The sequence below is a fragment of the Elgaria multicarinata genome, chromosome 7 (genome assembly GCF_023053635.1).
Source record: "Elgaria multicarinata webbii isolate HBS135686 ecotype San Diego chromosome 7, rElgMul1.1.pri, whole genome shotgun sequence".
NCBI classification, from domain to species: Eukaryota; Metazoa; Chordata; class Lepidosauria; order Squamata; family Anguidae; genus Elgaria; species Elgaria multicarinata.
This window is the reverse complement of record NC_086177.1, coordinates 86845633-86864397: the sequence shown is the minus strand read 5'-3', so window position 1 is coordinate 86864397 and position 18765 is coordinate 86845633. Positions and strand designations below refer to the sequence as shown.

The 18765-nt window shown below is 39.3% G+C and overlaps 1 protein-coding gene across 2 annotated transcripts in view; it reads left to right on the top strand.

Annotated features, from left to right (window-relative positions):
• Positions 1-18765, top strand: part of STK3 (serine/threonine kinase 3) — a 144015-nt gene that overhangs the window by 61884 nt on the left and 63366 nt on the right. For both annotated transcript variants that reach the window (XM_063130989.1, XM_063130988.1), the window contains exons 7-9: positions 1889-2026; positions 4254-4379; positions 14662-14860. In XM_063130989.1, the coding sequence (XP_062987059.1) occupies positions 1889-2026; positions 4254-4379; positions 14662-14860 (463 nt within the window). The remainder of the gene's footprint in view (positions 1-1888; positions 2027-4253; positions 4380-14661; positions 14861-18765) is intronic.

Here is an 18765-nt window from a genome sequence, read left to right as displayed (position 1 = left end):
ATTGAGCATCGAACTGTAATGAATGTATGTCAATTATTTGGCCGTAAGAGAGCATTTTTGATTATGCTTCTGAGCTAATACTCAAACAACCTTGTAAAGTGAAATAAAACTGTGAATGGCTTGGAACATGTTCTAATGATCCTGTATATGGTGGCTTATATAGTAATGTTTATACCGAGTCAGTGTATAGATCAGTGTTAATTATTACATAGAACTTCAGCTCATTCTATGATGATGATGATACTATATAACCAGTAGTTAGACCATCCCCCCCTTTTGGATCTCTGAAAGCTACTGCAGAACTACTATGTTAAATTGAAGATTATGAGGTAACTTACCAAATCAAAGTTCAAAAGTTGATTACTGTCAAGGTCAGAAGCAATGCTTACCTTCAGCATGTTTTTAATTTAAGTTCATTTATACTACTAAACAACTAATGTGGGTTTGTAAACTGTATAAGCCCAGAAGATGTATCTGTCAGATTATTGCTCAGTTTGCTCAGGGTATACTTCTGAATTATTATAAAGAAAATAATTATGGCATGGGTTAATTTTGTTGTGCCAGATGGGCAACTTGATTTGTTGCCAGTTTTCTCTAAGGTTAATAATAATTCCTCAGAACTATTGATGAAAAAAAGTTAGAATATTTGAACTAACTTGGGAAAAGAGTATCACGCAAGGAGTGATTTTTCTCTATAAAATTATGCTTTTTTTTCCATTTGCAAAATGTAACATTATCACTATCTTCAAAATTTATGTGAGATCTTTTCACAGTTGTTACAGGCAACAAGGCCCAGAGCAGTAGCACACATTATGCAGAATGTAGGATCCTAGACTATACCATTTGAGTCTGCAGGTTGGGTTATATATGGGAGCATATGATAGTTGTTTCTTTTAATGCACATCTGTGTAACAAGTTCCTTGCATCCAGTAAACTAGCACTTTAGGGAGAGGGTTTGGTTTAATCTTAATCTCCAGTGTGCAGGGGTGTGTGTGTGTGTGTGTGTGTTTACATTGGGAGCAATACAAATATACCCCCTGCAACCTTAAATGGCCGAAATCCACCGCCTCAGTACCCCACCCCTTCGTATGATGTTGGTAATGTGGGAGCTGCTACAGGGTAGCTCCTTCCCGCACCTTTGGAATAACATGAGAATCCTGGGCCACACTGAAAGAACCCAGACTGTGGCTGTTTCTCATCCAGTTTCTGATAGGGACAAGACAGATGTGAGATGTCCTGTGTTGCATCCACATTTTACCTTCAATAGCAGCTCCTGCACGGCAAGTGTGATATAAAACAGAGGGCCTCAGCCTACGTCTCATTCTGCCTAATATATTTGGCTCCAGTTCTTACCTGCCTTAGCAAGTAAGCTGTCGGTATTTGTTTGTTTGCTTGTTTTTTATGAAGCAAACATTCAAGTTGTCTTAGCAGATTCATAAAGCTTTTAAGGTAAGTGCTCAAAAATATTACCCAGCCTGATTACCCAATATGCTGTGTTGTATAAAACTGAAATCTGTCAAGTAATAGCTGCAAGCTCATATTTTATGTGTTTAACCAGAAAGTGCTTTCGCTGCTTAGCTAAGAAATTCTGAAATACAAAATTTTCTCCTGAGACTGATTAGCAGTAATAGATAAAATAAAGAATGGTGTGCACAATGAGGTATGGGTTACAAAGAGGAAATTGTAATGGGAAGTAGCTACATTGGTTGCAGATGGATTTGATTCCTTTATCTCGGAGATATTGGAAATTCTAAAGTAGCTAACTCCGATCCCCCTCCAGATTTCAACTTGAAAAATGAAGGAGAGAAAGGTAAAAGTTGTTTTGAATTTGCTGAAATACTGTTTTTTCCTGACATTTTCTTTCATTCTTTAAAAAAACAACAAACAGGCAATTTTTATGATTCCAACGAACCCCCCTCCGACATTCCGGAAGCCAGAGCTTTGGTCTGATGAATTTACTGATTTTGTGAAAAAATGTCTAGTGAAGAATCCTGAGCAGAGAGCTACAGCAACACAACTTCTGCAGGTCAGAATTGTACCAATTCCTTTTGAGAAACTGTGGGGAACCTGGAATTCATGCCCCCACCACATGTTAGTCTCCCAGGCCACAAACCCACTGACAATGTAAGCCTATTCTTGATCCTACTCAGAAGTTGAGTTCGGTGGAGCTTACTCTAAGGGAAATGGGGAAAAGATTGTAGTCTGAGTTACGTTTCTTTCCTTTGGGCTCAGTTGGTTATTGGGAAGCCTGCAGGGATTCCACAGGGCCTGTTCTAGCAAATGGAAGGGTATCTTTGTCCCCCGTCCTTGTCCCCTTGTTATACTGCTTCTTAGGAGAAAGAAAGGGAAATCTGTTTGGCAAATGCCCAGGCCCTCTAGAGAGGCAGATCTAACAAATCCTCTCCATTTCCCCATCTCTCTCAACATCTTTGGTATTTAAATTGCTATTGGGTTTCGTCACTGTTGTATTTGGATTGCTATCTCTTTTATTGTTCTTGCTCCAAAGAGAACCATTTGTAGTAACCCAAAAATCTGGGTATGACTTATTTGACCCTCTGACCCTTTCCTCCTTGACCCTTTCTTTGCCTCTTCCTTCTCCTTTTTCTCTTGCTTTATTGTTCTTGAATACTAAATTGGATATTATACAATAAACTCATATGCTTGCTCTTTGTGCTAAAGTTTCATGTTTAAAGTTCTCCTGTTATAATCCTCTTAGTACTTGGTTCTTTTCCTCTTGTGTAATGGTGGGAGAGAAATGCAACCTCAAGTGTGCCCCAACTGCATTTTTGTGATATATTTCTGCAACACAACCGTCTGTCTCTACATATCTTTGTAGAACGCTGCCACTTATTTAGATCCTGATGAGTGTTCCAGCACTATTTTTCATGATGCAGAGTGGAAAATCTGTAAGGAAGATTTAAAAAAAAGAATCCTGTAATTGTTGGGCAGCACAGAAAAGGGGAAGACTATAACCTTGCTGCTGTTTAAACTCAGGGAAGTTTAAACTGCCCAGAGAGCTTTGGCGGTATAGAAATGCAATAAATAAATAAATAATAAATAAATAATTTGTCCTCATTAATGACATCACAGGCAATGGCAAATTGGAGTGCATGATATTTATACAACTACATGTGATATAGTAATTACAGCAGCACTGGATATGTGACCTGGGAGAAAAATTAGCACTTTCCATGTTGGGAACAAAGTGGTATTCCTGCCACAAAAACAGTCTTGAAGAAAGATATCTGGGTTATGTGCAGCAAATGAATAATGATACATTACTTGCACTAAAATCTGATAGTGTGGAAAGTTCTTAAGATGAGGTTACAAAAAGGGGTTGTTAAAATCTTCATAAGAAAATGCAGTAATATTGTTGGCATCATTAACAGCACAGTTAGAATTTTTTTTGAGGATACTTCATATTTCAGAGATGATGCACCTTATCCAGAAAGTGGTGAAATCTTGAAGAGGACCATTAGGAATGGTTGAAGCAAGAGTACCATTTCTTCCTATGTTTTAAAAATTACCGTTTAAAAAATTCCAGTTGGAATTTTAAACTAATGCAACAATATTAATAGAATGTACCAGATTTTCTGTAACCTTGTGTTCTAACTAGGACCAAGTTTTCATGATTGACAGAAGGCATATGCAAGTTCTTAAGCAGGAGTATAAACTATATTTCAATAGGTGGTGCTTTTTGATCAATGTCATCTGCCCATCCTGAGGATTTTAATTTTGTTTCATTTACATTTCATCATTGTTAGTGGTTAAGTGATTCATGTCTTGTTAAAATACAGGTTTGTTCTAGCCATAGTGCCTGCTCTGCTTATGGCCGCTAATTTGCATTGTCAGCTTGTTAAGATGAATTAAATAGTGTAACTGAATGCATTAAAAAGTTTGTTTTTCTATGTCAGGCTATCTTTGCTTTGTTTATTTACCACCTAATTCGCATTTCCTTCGGACAATTATATCCTTAACTGTAAAGCAGTTGTGTTTTGTAGTAACATTCTTCTCATGGTTGCTGTTTACCTAAACAAACAAAATGGAAAATCCTATTTAGTTGCAAAGCAGTTAAACAGATCATATGTTCTCTTATTCCAGATTTTAATTGCTGTCCAAAGGGAAATGCTCTTTCTTGCGCTGGTCCGTGAAGTTGATTGACATGTTTTTTTAACATGTTACTTGTATTTATATTGTATGTAGAGATTGTCTGTAGGCTCCATTTTGTATAACTGTGTGGGTTTATTTTCTAGCATCCTTTTATTAAGAATGCCAAACCAGTCTCAATTCTCAGAGACCTGATTACTGAAGCCATGGAAATTAAGGCAAAAAGGCATGAAGAACAGCAGAGGGAACTGGAAGAAGAGGATGAAAACTCGGTGTGTGAGAATTTAATTAAATATTCTATATATTTTTTCCCAATTACACAATCTACATATTTTAAGTGATTCAGCTGTGATCAAGAGCTTTGCATGCTCCTGGATATTTCTGAGTTTTCTTCTTAGCAAGTGCCATGCACAACCTCCAGTTCAAAAAGCAGTTCGTCACAAGAGTTTTTAAAGGAGAAAGAGAGAGAGAGAGAGAGAGAATAGTATGTATGCAACCACTTCATGTTTCTTTTTAAAACTTCTTGTAATATTCTATTTCCACAACGGAACATAGGAAGCTGCCTTATACTGATTCAGAATGTTGGTCCCTCTAGCTCAGAATTGTTTGACTGGCAGCAGTTACGTGGGGGTTTCAGACAAGCAACTTTTCCAGCTCTACCTTGAGAAACCCTAGAATAAACTGGATGGGTTTACATGAGCGCTGAGCTATGGTCCTCCCCAGTTTGGAATGAAAATTCTCAAGAGCGTTAGAATTTGCTTACATCCCCCCCACCAATCTCTTGATTCAGGTCTAGTATGTTGGAAGTCGACTTCATAGTATGAACCTAATAATTCAGTAGGTTAAAATGTCATTTTGTGATGCAGTGTGAAATAAGGTTACCTGTAGAATACACTAAAGTTGAGGAGGATCTTGAATAGATCTCAGCCTGGGACAGCTTGAATGGGACACCTGTAGCTTGGGCAGCTCTCTTAAGCAAGTAGCAGTGTCTACGTTGTTTGAAAGCTATGCTGGATATGATGGGAAATAATGCCCTTGAAACTGAGTTTAGGCATGTTACAGGAATAGCTTGTCTGATGAGAATGTATTCTGACAAACTGACATGTTTTGATAGGTGTTGAGGTAACTTTACAGATTTTTTTAATTAAGTAAAAAGTGCAGACTGAGTACTTTACAGAAGGTTAATCCTGATATCAAAGTTTAAATGTTAGTTTAAGCATTACTAAACATGACTGATCTCTTCTTTTATGCATTTCTGAAGTGTGATGCAAATTTGATTCTGAGGTCAGGCAGCTGTATTATGGAAACGTAAAGCAACTCGTTGCTTGGCAGCCCCCAAGAAACATGTCCAAATATTTATTTCTGAGGATTTTTAAAGAAATGAATTAATAATCAACTCCTTTTTTTTTTTGCTTCAAATTGAAATTCTTCCTGTATTTTGGAAGATTGTATAAAATACTTGTAGTGAATAATCTCAAATTATGAACATTTTTTAAATAATATTTGAACAAAGAACCAAAAGTACAATCATCTTATCAGTGTAGTATGCTGCCTTCCATGCTACTAATTCCTATACTTCAACGTCCTTTATGTTCCTAAACACTTGATGATAGTGTTGGAAATGAAGAGTTGGAAATAATGATGTTTACTTTTGTGTGGATTCATCCCTTTTGTTTCCATTTTTTCCAATTCTTCAATTGTCTCTGAAAATATGAAGGATTGAAACTTAATTATTTTTAATAGAGGCTAGGATTTGGATACACAAAATATGTGGGTGATACAACTGCCCACCTATAGCTTAAATCGTGTTAATTCTTATATTTATGACAAGCAGTGACGTTTGTATTTTTATTGATAGTTTTTTTTAACTTTTATTGTAATGCCATAGACTTTTACGGCATCATTCATCTTAGTTTCTAAATGTTCATCAAATAATTGAATCACATGACTTCTTGGAAGAGAGAGAAACAAATATGATTTAAGTGTATTCATTTTTAGGGTCACTTGTAAAATAGCACAATACCTTTATTATATGCTAACTGGCAATAAGAATAGAACCATGAAAGAATCTAACCTAATGTAGAGGGTTCCCTTCTCAGAATTTCTGCAGATAATAATTATTATCTATCATCTTCCCTCAGAGCAAGCTCTGGAGATGCCCAGTAAGCTTAGAAATAATGTAGATAATTCATAGGTTCTTAAGGGTGTTGCTTTACTGCAATAAATAGGACATGAATATTTGTTGGAAAGATTGCACTTGCTTAAATGCCTGGGTCCTTTTACAGTCCATCAGTATTTTTATATCCTCATTGTGCACTCCTGTATCTCATGCAATTACTAAAGCAATTTTTGAAAGGTAACTGCGACTATATGCACAATTTCCCCAAAGGCAATGATGAGGTGCTTATTACTTAAGGTACTAAATTTTGTTCCTATGTAAGTCTTAAAAGTGAAGCGTTCCACTCTACTTAATTGTCTTTGCTGCCCTCTAGTGCTCCTTTGTATATAGACAGAGATTAGTTAAAATTATTATTGGGTTCCAAGATGGATCTCAAATGCTTTATCTTTAACGGTAAAAAAGAGAAGAAATCAAACATGTTGTTACACTCAGCACTTTTATCTATTTTATAAGCATCTAGCTTATGCAAAAATACTTCACCTTTTCTGAATTTTTTTATATAGTTGTGAAGGATAGTTCTGCCTGCTGAACTAACGAAATGCATAAACCTGACAACAGCGTGTGGGCCATGCTTCATATTGTAGGGGAGGTAACGGCAAGCCACATAACTAGCCAATCTGTCCCACTCAAAAATATTTCCCTGACCCAAAATGTGCATGCCAAACAATTCTAACCTATTGAGACCTCTCCAAAAGTGAATGGTGTTTTTTAAGCATAAGTTCATTTGATCGATTAACCATTAATTACCCTAGATAAGTTGAAGAACACAATTATTTGAGAGTGCAACGTGAGCAGATGATACAGATTACTGGTGCCTCATATGTGTACTTCAGCATGACCATTGACAACTGTATTGAACAAAGTGATTTTAAAATTGCCTACTTAACTCCCCCTAAAGAGGTAATTCCAGTATCAGTATTGGATTTTCTTGTAACTGTTAATTTAACAAGATTTTGACTTCATCTTTTTCAGAAAGGTATTCCCTCTATGTTGCTCTTCTGGCCCAGCTATCTAGGTCAGCCTTGCCCAACCTGATGCCCTCCAGATGTGTTGTACTACAACTCCCATCCTCCCCACCCAGCATGGGGATGCTGGGAGTTACAGTCCAATAAATGTGGTGGGCACCACCTAGAAATGAATCTCTAGTCTAAAATTCCTTAGCAGATGCCGTCATGGCTTTTATAGAACATTCAGAAAATACTAAATATGAAATAAAGAACTTGCAAAATAGGTAGAGAGATGAATTCTAACAAGCTTTATAAGTGTAATGACTTTCCTCCATTCCTACTACATAGAATGACAGGGCTACTTAATGCAAGGTGTACAGCTCCCAAACACGAATTGTGTGGCCCAGTGTTCCTCCCGTGCCACTGCCGAATTCCTGCCTGCAGCTGATTGGCATCACTGCTTCTGTACTACTAATGGCTGTCGGAATTGCTGGGAAAAGGAGCAAGTTAAAAAACCCTCCCTACCTGGGTGACACCGTAGGAATCTAGTCCTTCAGAGGGAGTGCAACACTGTTGAGAACAGGCTGCATCTTCAATCCTGGCTTCACTGTGTCCATGCTACCATTAGTGTGGAAGCAGAAGTGGTGGTTAGGGCCACTGGGAGGAGGAGGAAGCTAAAGCCTCCTCCCTCCCTCTCTTGGAAAGCTTGAAGCAGCTGGCATCAATGTTTCTGTGCTGCTAGTAGTGGCACAAAAGCCCATTGGGATCGCTGGGCAAAGGAAGCTTTAGCAATCCCCATAACAGTCTCCATTCCTCTCAGCAGCACCTCCTCCCCATTGTGCGCAATAAACCAACATATGGGGTGGACACCAGGTTGGGCTATGTGTGTATGTGTGTAAGAGTATGTGCAGCCCCCCGCCCCCAAGCCTTACCGAAACTCGATGCAACCTTTGGGGCCAAAACAGTTGTGCACCTCTGATTTAATAGTTTACCGTATTTCTTTGATTCTAAGACGCACTTCCCCCCCATATAAACATCTCTAAAAACGGGGTGCGTCTTAGAATCGCGGATGCGTTTATTATTTCTTAGAATCAAAGCTTTTTTCCTGTTGGTGGTACTGAAATTAGTATGCGTCTTACAATTGATGGTGTCTTAGAATTGAAGAAATGCGGTATTTATAAAATTATTCATGATTCATTGATTGGCTCAGGAAGATCCTCCAAAAACAGTTGCAATTTTAAAACTTTAAAATGATATAACAAGAGTCTTTTCTCTTGTTCTTAATCTACCTTTAAAAAAAATCCAGAGTGGAATTAATTACATTTAAAATGACGCAAAAAAGTTTTAACAGCCCATTTAAAGCTAAATCTTCCCTAGTGAGAAAGTTCCATAATTTGGGTGCCACCATGGAAAAGGCCCTGTCCCATTTCCCACCAACCTAGTATTTTTTCACGGTGGGATAAACAGGCTCTGAAGTAGATCTTAAACTACAGGCAGGTGCATATGGGAGGAGATAGTCTTTTGGCCCCTAACGATTTAGGCTTTATAGCTAAGAAGCAGTAACCTTGAGTTGTACCTGGAAACAAATTTGAAGCCAGTGCAATTGGAGCAAGACAGAAATCGGTCTGGTGTTTTGGACTAGCTGTTGTTTGCAAACAACATTCAGGGGCGGCTCAGTGTAGAGCATGCTGAAGTGATCTAAATGGGAGGTGATTAAGGCATGACTCACTGGTATATCAGTCAAAGCCTGGAGAAAGACTACAGCCAACTGATCTTCCAGGAGTAATGCTGGGTCAAAGAAGCACCTCCCAAACGGTGAATCCAGTCCTTCAGAGGGAGTGCAACACTGTTGAGAACAGGCTGCATCTCCAATCCTGGATTAGCTTGTCTAGTGAACAATATACAACAGTACCTTGGCGTGTTAGCCTACATTTTATAGGGTTCTGTGATTTTCTAGGGTTCTTCATTGTGTGGAATACCATCACGGATACAGTAGGCGCTCCTCTGTAGGCTAACAAATACAGAGCGATGGAAAAAAGTAAGCTAGCAAGTACAGGGCGATGGAAATGCATGAGGAAGGGAGTGGGGCTCTAGTGCTCTTCTGATGTGTTTACACGGAACGAGAACTGAATAGAACATCAGTTAGATTAGAAATAATTTGTAAATGAGAGAACTGATTATGAGACCTTTACCTTTTCCCCACCAGGAGGAGCACCGATCTATTCCTCATATTAGCACTATAGTGGCACTATCCAGCATAGTATTTAGGGACCGAATGTGTCTTGAGGGAATGTCTTGACTTGTTCTTTTATGCTAAGACGTTGTGTTTAATAAATATCTTGGAACTACAAGATTATTTATAGAGGTGGATGCGAAGGATAAGCACTGGCGTGCTTTATAGAGATTAGATATTTCCTGTTTAATATTGAATTTCCTGTTTAATATTGAATGGGGCTAGAATATCATGGGGTTCAGCATATTAGTTCTGTAACGAGGAGTTACAGTGGTATAATGTTAGACTTAAATGGCTTACATAAATGAGGCTGTTGTCCATCTTCCCTTCCCCACATCATCCCCCAACAAATGTGGGTGTTCAGCTTGAAAGGTTGACAGGTGATGTTGTTTTAGTATAGAGTATAAGTATGGCTCCATTGTACTTCTCTGGCTTGGCAGTCTTTTGTAGACTTGCCCTTGAGAAAAGCAGATGCACATTATATTTTTATTCACTTATCCTGAGCAGAGACAAAATAGGTAAAACGATGACCCTGTTTAGACAGCACGCTAAGCCATGGTGGTTAAACATTTTGAGCTAAACATTACGGCTTAGCATGTTGTATGAACCATGACTTAGCATGTCACGTGAACCATTCCTCACCATGGTGGCTACATAGCCATGGTTTAAACACACTCACTAACCATTTGCTGTAACCATGGCTTAGTGTGTTGTCTGAACAGGCCTGTTGTTGTTTTGAATGCTCGGCACACATCTTCCATCAAGAAGTAGGCTTGTGAAACCTTTCGCTTCCTCATTCAAATGTTTCCATTACTAGTGTCTTGTTTGATGTGCTTTTAATTTTAGGAGTAGTACAGGGAAGAAAAATACAATTCTGTACAGCTCAGCAATGCAGTACAGCATGATGCTTGGGTTTTCAAAGATTGGGGAGCATGTTTATGTGTCCCTCTCATAGCACTCCAGCCTGGTTATTGTTGATGCTGCCACCGCTGCTTGTTCAGGATTGCTCAGGGAAGTCCAAATTCGTTCATTAGTTGGAGGGAATGAAGCTGGCAGGAAAGTGCTCGTTCCTGCCTGACTAGCCAGCTATCCCTGCCCCTTCATGAGATGTGTTTAAACACTTGTTGGCCATACCATTGGCGATGTATTAAGGACATCTGCAATCTAGCATGGACTTTTATTGCATCCAGGCATGGAATCAGGTGTATGCTGAATATTCAGTGTAGATTAAGAAGTTTTGTACGGACTTGAAAAGGATCTATCTCTGATAAAACCACCTGTGAGAACATTTCTTCTATTCCCTTTCTGGGGATGTGGTCAAATCAGCATTGGGGCAAGGCAGTCATGTCTCCTATAACCAGCTGCACTGGTTACCAGTTTGTTTTTTAGTCCAATTGAAAGTGCTGTTTTTGACTTTTAAAGCCTTAAACTGTTTGGGACCAAATTGCTTGAAGGTCTGCCTTCACCCATATCAGCCTGCGTGCACTTTAAGCTCAGCAAAAGGGGTCCTTCTAATTTGTCCACTTGCAAGGGCAGTTAGGTGGGTGAGTACATGAGTGAGGGCCTTTTCTACAGTGGCCCCACATCTCTGGAGTGTGTTGCCTTCAGACGTTGTTCAGCCCCCAACAGTGCAAGCATTTAGGGCTCTGAAAAACTAGTTGTTTATTCTGGCGTTCCCCTGATTATGTGTATGTGTGTTTTTATGGTTTTTTTGTTTAGTTTTTTTTTAAAAAATGAAATAGTATCCGTCTATTCTTTCGCTGTAAGCTGGGGGGGGGGGGGAACTCCTGTCCTGAAAGGCAGCCTAGAAATATTTTAAATTAATAAATAAAATAGTTCAATACACAAGTGAACATTGGGTAAATAAATTAAAAGTGACAGAAGGTTGGGAATGGATACTTTCTGTAGAGAAACCTATTAAATGTAATCAATTTAATTTTTTCAGTGTTGAATGGAATTTGTGGAAAATATACTGAATCAGTTGATATAGGCTTAAATCCTGTGTTTTCACTCCATGAGTAGAACAGGGGAGCGTACTCAGGGAAGGACCCTTTCTGTGAGTGGTCCTCTACTTCAGTGAGCAGAACCTCCTTCCACTCACTGGGTGAAAACTTAGGATCCAAGCCAATATAGCTATGCTATAGTCTCAGAAAATTGAAGGCATTCCCATTGAAATAACAGTAATGAATTGTTCTTTTTTTATTTACTTGTAAATACATTTCTTTGGCTTGGGTCCAATAATAATGAGAGGAAAGAGGAAATGCAACAGTGCTGCATTGTGAACTCGTGTTCAAGATGTAATGAAAGACATCTCACACTTCAGTACCACAATGTATCACGGGTTGCATTACACCAGCATTCCCTGACTTGGTGCCTTCCAGATGTTTTAGTCTATAGCTCCTAAAATTCCTGAACTGCTGGCTGGGGCTGATAAGGGCTGAAATTCAAAATACATGGAGGGCACCAGGTTGCGGAAGGTGGCATTATAGTATAGGAAACTATATATAAGGAAAATATGCGCTGTAGTGTGCAAACACTACACTTAGGGCGTGAGGATAAGCTTGTGCAAAGTTTTACTCAAGAGCTTCTGTGAATGGAGGAAGTTGCTGGATTTGGAATTACTTTCCTCATGCAGTGCTCTTTTGGTTTTTCTCTTCTGTGAGTGGAAGACGCTTTCCACTAATAGAAGAGCACTTTTAGATTCAAGCCATTGATTATCCATTGACTATACTACGGAAATAATTGGTGGTGGTAATAAATGGGACATATTTAAAGGTGACTTGAAGAAGAGGCTAATAAACTGAAATTTATCTCTGTGAAGGTAGCATACTGACAGTGCAATCCTAAACATGTTTATACAGATGCAAGATTTCAATAGCGCTTACCTCTTTATAAATGTGTGCAATAGAGAAGGCTTAATTGCTTGTTTTAAAAGAAGCACCATTAACCATGACGTATTAGGCTTTTTAGTTCAGGAAACAAGATAGAGGCTCAGTTCAGACAAGTTAGTCAACACAGTGTGAAAACTTCACTCAATGGTTGAATTTTTAGGGGGTACCCCCCCCACACAACATGTTCTAACTCCGTCATTGTGTGACTATGGTCTAACATGGAGTTGGGTAAAATCCATCGCAATGTTTGACAGTTCCTCCGCCCTTTCTCCTCTCCTGGTCCTCCCATGTTTGATTGACAGTTCCTTTGCCCTCTCTTTTCCCCTGGTCCTCCCGATGGTATCCCATCAGCCATTGCTGCAAAAACCCTATCCTGGCGGTGCTCCTAGAGCGGCACTCACTCCTTTCACCAGTCTTGTCAGGGAACTCTGTAGCCAGTGGGAAAAGTCAACTCAACACAATGGAAAACTCCACAGAGCCCGCCACACAACACGCCACACAACAGTTGTGCAGGAACTCTCCTCTGCACAGCATGGATATTCTGCATGGAGTGTAAACTCCACCGTTGCATGGAGTTTTCCCGCCAGACATCACATTTCTCAACAGTTGTGTAAACCCCCCACCGTGGAGTTCTAAAACCACTGTTGCGAAATGTGTTGTCTGAACTGAGCCAGTGACTTCATTTACTGCGTGGGACTCCTACTTAGGTATATAGATTACACTCCCTGTATATTGGATTGTATCCAATAGTAGCTTGCATTAACAGAAAACACTTCTGCTTGCTTAAGGTGAAGCACCCAATTATTGCCACTGCCCCTTACCTACTGCAGCCTTCAGTGCTATAGCCCATACTGTTCCAGAGGATTTCCCCAACCATCAGGAGAAACCTTTTAGAAAGCACAGAAGGCTGAATTGGGTAGGATCGATTGGCAAAAATGTATGCCCTACTTTGTGCAAGTTGCAGTGCTTTCTTCTAGTTATAAGGCCATCCAAATACAACCCATTGCCTGAAAATAAAAAGTATTTATTTATCTTTTAAGGGGCTGGAGAAAAATAACAATTCTTGAAAAATATCTGTACCTAGTACTGTGACATTTTAAAGCAGGGTTTTTCCTACCCTGGTAAAGTATCTGTATTTTTAAAATTCTGTCACGGGTATCATGGGACAATCAGTGCTTCCTACCCTGGAGAGCAGGAACATTTTCTTCATCATAGTTTGCATGGCACTCATTAGTGGTATTTGGGTTTTTCATTAGCCATTGAAATCTGTAGGGTTGTTTTGTAAACTCGATGATGTTAGAATGGGCTGTGGAAGCATATTTGGCTGATCTTATTTGGCCCTCAAAGAAGACTTAAAATAAAAGAATTTGTTTTTTATTGAGTCACCTAAAATTAGACACTTAATTTGAAGCTTTTATACAATCAACAAGCAGCTCTTTTGCATTCTGATGTTTTTTGTGGGATGTAGAATGTGCCCTTGTAAAAAGGACTTGAGGCAGAGAACAGCATGTTAGTCCTTAAATAGCTGGGATATTGTGCACATCCTCTAAATCTGACTTCAGAAAGAGAGTAGGATTTCCTAATAATGTTTTCAAATACTTCTATTCCATATGGGTTTTATGATTCATGAACTGGATTATCATCAGTTCTCTGTTTTACATTCCTGGCACATTACTGCCACTGATTGGAAATGCTTTTGTATCCTTTGCTGGAATTAACTTTGTTCCAGAGTCCCGAAGCATCTGCTCAGCAGATATTTTTCTACAAAGCATCAACAGGTTTTCTTCTTGCCCCTTTTATCATAGCTTAACAAACCTTTTAAGTACATACAAATGAGAGGAGCTGGCCTTGCCAGCTGAGATGGGTTTTTGAAATGATACTCAGTGCCCTTTTGATCTCTTGGACTCTTGTCTAGTGAGGTTTTTATGCATGTTCCTAGAGGAGGAGCCATAGCACTTGCTTTTCATGCAAGTTGAAAAGATTTTGGTAGTAGGGCTGGGAAGGATCGCTGCCAGAGGCCTTGAAGAGCTACTACTACTATATGTAAACAATATTAGGCCACTGGACCAACAGTATGATTCAGTATAAGGCAGATTCATACGCCATGTTTCTGTGTTGGGAATTCTTTTTTCATGGTATGCTCTCCTATTGTTTTCAGCATTTGTGTCCTTTGGTGTTACTAGGAAGTTTCCCAAAATATGAAGAATTATCTAGGCAGAATGGACAATATAATGGGAAAACATACAAGATAAAAAATTGTTTTTACAGGATATATGTAATTCCTAGCTAAATTTTTGTTTGCAGGATGAAGATGAGCTAGACTCCCACACCATGGTGAAGACTAGCTCAGAGAGTGCAGGCACAATGAGGGCCACAAGTACGATGAGTGACAGTGCTCAGACAATGATTGAACATAACAGCACCATGCTAGAATCAGACCTGGGGACCATGGTGATAAACAGTGATGAGGATGAAGATGAAGATGAAGATGGAACCATGAAAAGTATGTTTCATTTTCCTCTCTATTTAAAACATCTAATGTTATTTTTCCCAATAGTCCACTTTACAAAAGAATATTAGCGTTAACACCTTGGGAAGGAGATAGTTCATATAGATACTGGCTGCATTCTTGTGGTTTTGCAAATGAAATTATTGGCTGTATTTGAGCTTTGTTATTCATTTCCCTTGGCAGCAGCTCTCGGTTGGCCTGCTTGTGTGAGCCACTAAAACAAATGACCAACCAGAAAAAATCCATGAACACATGGATTTCTTCTGCAAGATGACTCAGGACCTCTGGATTGCTGTCTTTGGAATATTAGTTGTATAGATTTTGCATACTGCATGCTGTATTATGGAAATGAGTATGTGTTTTAAAACGATTGTGTTTTTATTTAAGTTACACAACATTTTAATATTGGACAACTGGAAAAATGTATACAAGAACTATAGAATGTTTTGCATTAAGGGCATTTTATCTGCTAGGTAGTTGGACAACATCCTGCAAACCAGGAGCTATGGTTTATATTAATATAAACTTATAATGAGGAGTTATGATTGAACACTTTAGATATTTTAATGATGTGCATGTCATAAAGCACTACCTCTTGGGAAGAAAAATTTTCATTGTTACGGTTGATTGAATTCCTTGTCACAAGCTGTCTTCTATCTGTCTTCACACTGCTTGCTTTCTGACTACTTTAATACAGAGTCTTCAAGTGTCCATTGACATTTCCTAACTTAATTTATTTGCCATTATGTCAAAGTAAGCTTTGTAAGAGCTGAAGTGTTGCATCAAACTAGAACATCTTGCAACTAGCTCCTCTCTTCTGAATAACTGAAATCAGTAATTTAAGTTTAGCAAAAGCCCTGCTGGGAGTTACACACTATTGGCATGACTTAACTCCTGGCAATGTAAAGTGGCTGATGTTTACTCTCCAGAAATGCAGAATGAACTTCAATCTGATGGTTATCTTACCGTATGTCTGATGAATACACATGTGACAAAATTGGCTCTATATAGTCTACGGTTGGGATGAACTGAGACAGCTTTATATGCCATATTAAAGTCTGATAAGTTTTAAAATTTCTTTGTATGTCAGAAACACCCATGTTGTGACTTGTAGAAGTGGAGCTGGCAACTCAAGTCATGGTTTTATTAATTTTGTGATGGTTGTGTACAGTAGACCAGGGATCTTTATCTTCAGTTAAAAGTTAATAAATAGTTCTGTTGATGAGTGATGACTCTGAGTAGGATGAGGCAATCCATAAAACACTTAATACATGTTTTAATTTGTGTTTGATGCTGAAATAGGTATTTGCTTTATACACTTTGTGGATAATGGGGAGATTTACTACCAAAATCTTGAAGTGATCAAATTTAACATGTGGTGGAAGGGTGTTATAAAGCATCATGAAGATAGTGTTATGGAAAGCAAATGTGAGAGTACTAAGAACAATGGATAAATTATTCTGGATGGAGATTTATTAACATGGATATATGTACAGTTTTCCAGTCCATGGCATATCTTAAAGCTATGCTATACAGCTCTTTAAGAAAATAATATTGAGGTGTAGACACAGAACATGTGCTGTGAATTGCAGAATGACTACTCTTTCACGTTTGCATGTCCAATTTTCTATATGTAACCTAGTCTCTGCTGAAAACACACAACTCCATGAATTTGTGGAATACTATAGTCAACGGGTGGTAAACTGCTGGTCATGGACTGGAACTAGCCGATGGAGTATTTAGAACATGCAGGATCAGACCAAAGATGTAGCTAGTCCAGCATTCTGTGTTCATAGTGGCCAAACAGAAGCCTATGAGAAGCCTACAAACAGGACTTGAGTAGATAGCACCATCCTACTTGTATTCCCTAGCAACTGCTCCTCAAAATCCTTTTTTGCGTCCCTTGTTGTCTGCTTGCATTTCCTTTGTGCAAGTTTGTATTCTGTTTGTTCTCAATTGGGCAAGGCTTCTAATTTCAGAACGATGCCTTCCTTCCTCTAATAGCTTTCTTGACACTGCACATTAACTATGCTGGTGACCTCTTGGACTTTGTGGTACTTTTTCTGACCTGTGGTATACATTCCAGCTGGGTTTCTATTACTGTGTTTTTGAGTAACTCCCAAGCATTCAGGAGAGATTTGACCATCTTGACTTTTCCTTTCAGCTTCCTTTTTCTTGTTGGACTTTCTTGGCAATTTCCCATAGCATATAAATTAAATTTGGTAGCACTGTGATCACTGTTTCCATTCAGTTCAACAACACTCCCATTTTGCATTAGGTCCTTGGCAGCACTTAGGATTAAATCCAAGGTCACCTTCCCTCTGGTTGGTTCCATGTCCAGTTTTTATAGGGCACAGCCTTTTAAGGTATATAGACATTTTTACCTCTCTGTTGTAACCAGCATATGCATTTATCCAGTCTATGTGAGGGCAATTGAAGTCCTCCTTTATTATAACAATTCCTCCTTTGCATTCTTATCTGATTTCACTCTATCTTAAGATCACCCTGAACGTATTGGTCAGGGGGACAATATATTTTATTTTAATTTTTTTTCATTTCATTTATATCTTTCCCTTCATTAAAAATCCCAGGACAGGTAACAGCAGTATTAAAACAGCAATAAAATATAGCTAATGGACATAATAAAACCTATAAAACAATCAGCAGTGAGATAGTTGCCACTGCAATCACTTATACATGCCCAGGTCAACAAATGGGTATTAGCCTGATGCTGAAATGTCAATAAACGTGACGCCATGTGTAACTCTTGGGGAGGGCATTCCAAAGTTTGGGCACCACCACAGAGAAGGCTCTATCTCATTTCACCACCTGATGTACTTTCTTTAATGGTGGGACGATGAGATGGGCTTCCCCTTCAGATCGAAGAATATAGGCAGGCTGATAGAAGGAGAGGCATTCCTTCAGATACATGGATTCCAAGACATTTAGGACTTTGTGGGTCAACACCAGTACCTTGAATTTGGCCCAGAAATGGATAAGCAACCAATGCAGCTCAAGAACCATACTCTTTGTTTTATCGCTAGTTTAGAGGTGGGTGATATGCTGCTTGCAGGCCTCATGCATTCCGCTTCTAATTTTATGCAATCAGTGGTGTTTCCTCCTACAGTTGGGAAAAGGGGGTGAGCCTACAGCCTTCTCTTCCTATTGCCCGGCTGTTTGTTACTGATCGGCTGAGTAGTGTAGGGGTATATGGGGAAGGGGCGATTTAAAACGCACACAATAAACTTAGGAAAATGTTTCCTGTTCTTCCCCACAACACACACGCTCATCTTCAGCAGGGAAGAGTTGAGCAGCAGGGGAAAGGGGGCTGTGCTTCAGGTAAAGTAAATATTTATGTGAAGCCCCATCCCCTTTTCCTCACTTGTCTCCGCTTGTCAGCTGAGCAATAAAACTCTGCAGACATCCCCCTCTTTCCCGCTATACAGCTGCGGGAAAGGACGGATGGGAATGTGAGGGTGTGTGTGAATCCATTCATGCGTGCACCCTCACCACACCCATCCATCCATTCACAAGCCGTATGTGAGAGAGTAGATGGGTGGTGTTAGTGTGTGTGTGAGAGAGAGAGAAAGAGAGAGATCATCACCACACTGCCCACTCTTTTCCCTTCTCACCCCCAACAACTTGTGTGCATGGATGGAGTGTGTCTGTGAGTGTGCATGCACCCCACCCCCCAACCATCCATCTATCTATCCATCCACACAGCTGAACAGTGGGGAAGACGGAATGGGGCAGGAGTTAAAGGTTAGCTTTATCTACAGTCCATTATCTTTGCAACAGTAACAAGCCAGATGCCTCCATGAAGCTTACAAGTAAGGCACAGAAGCCCCAACCCCTGCCCCGTTGTTTGTCCTCAGCATCCGGTACTCAGTGAGGCTGAA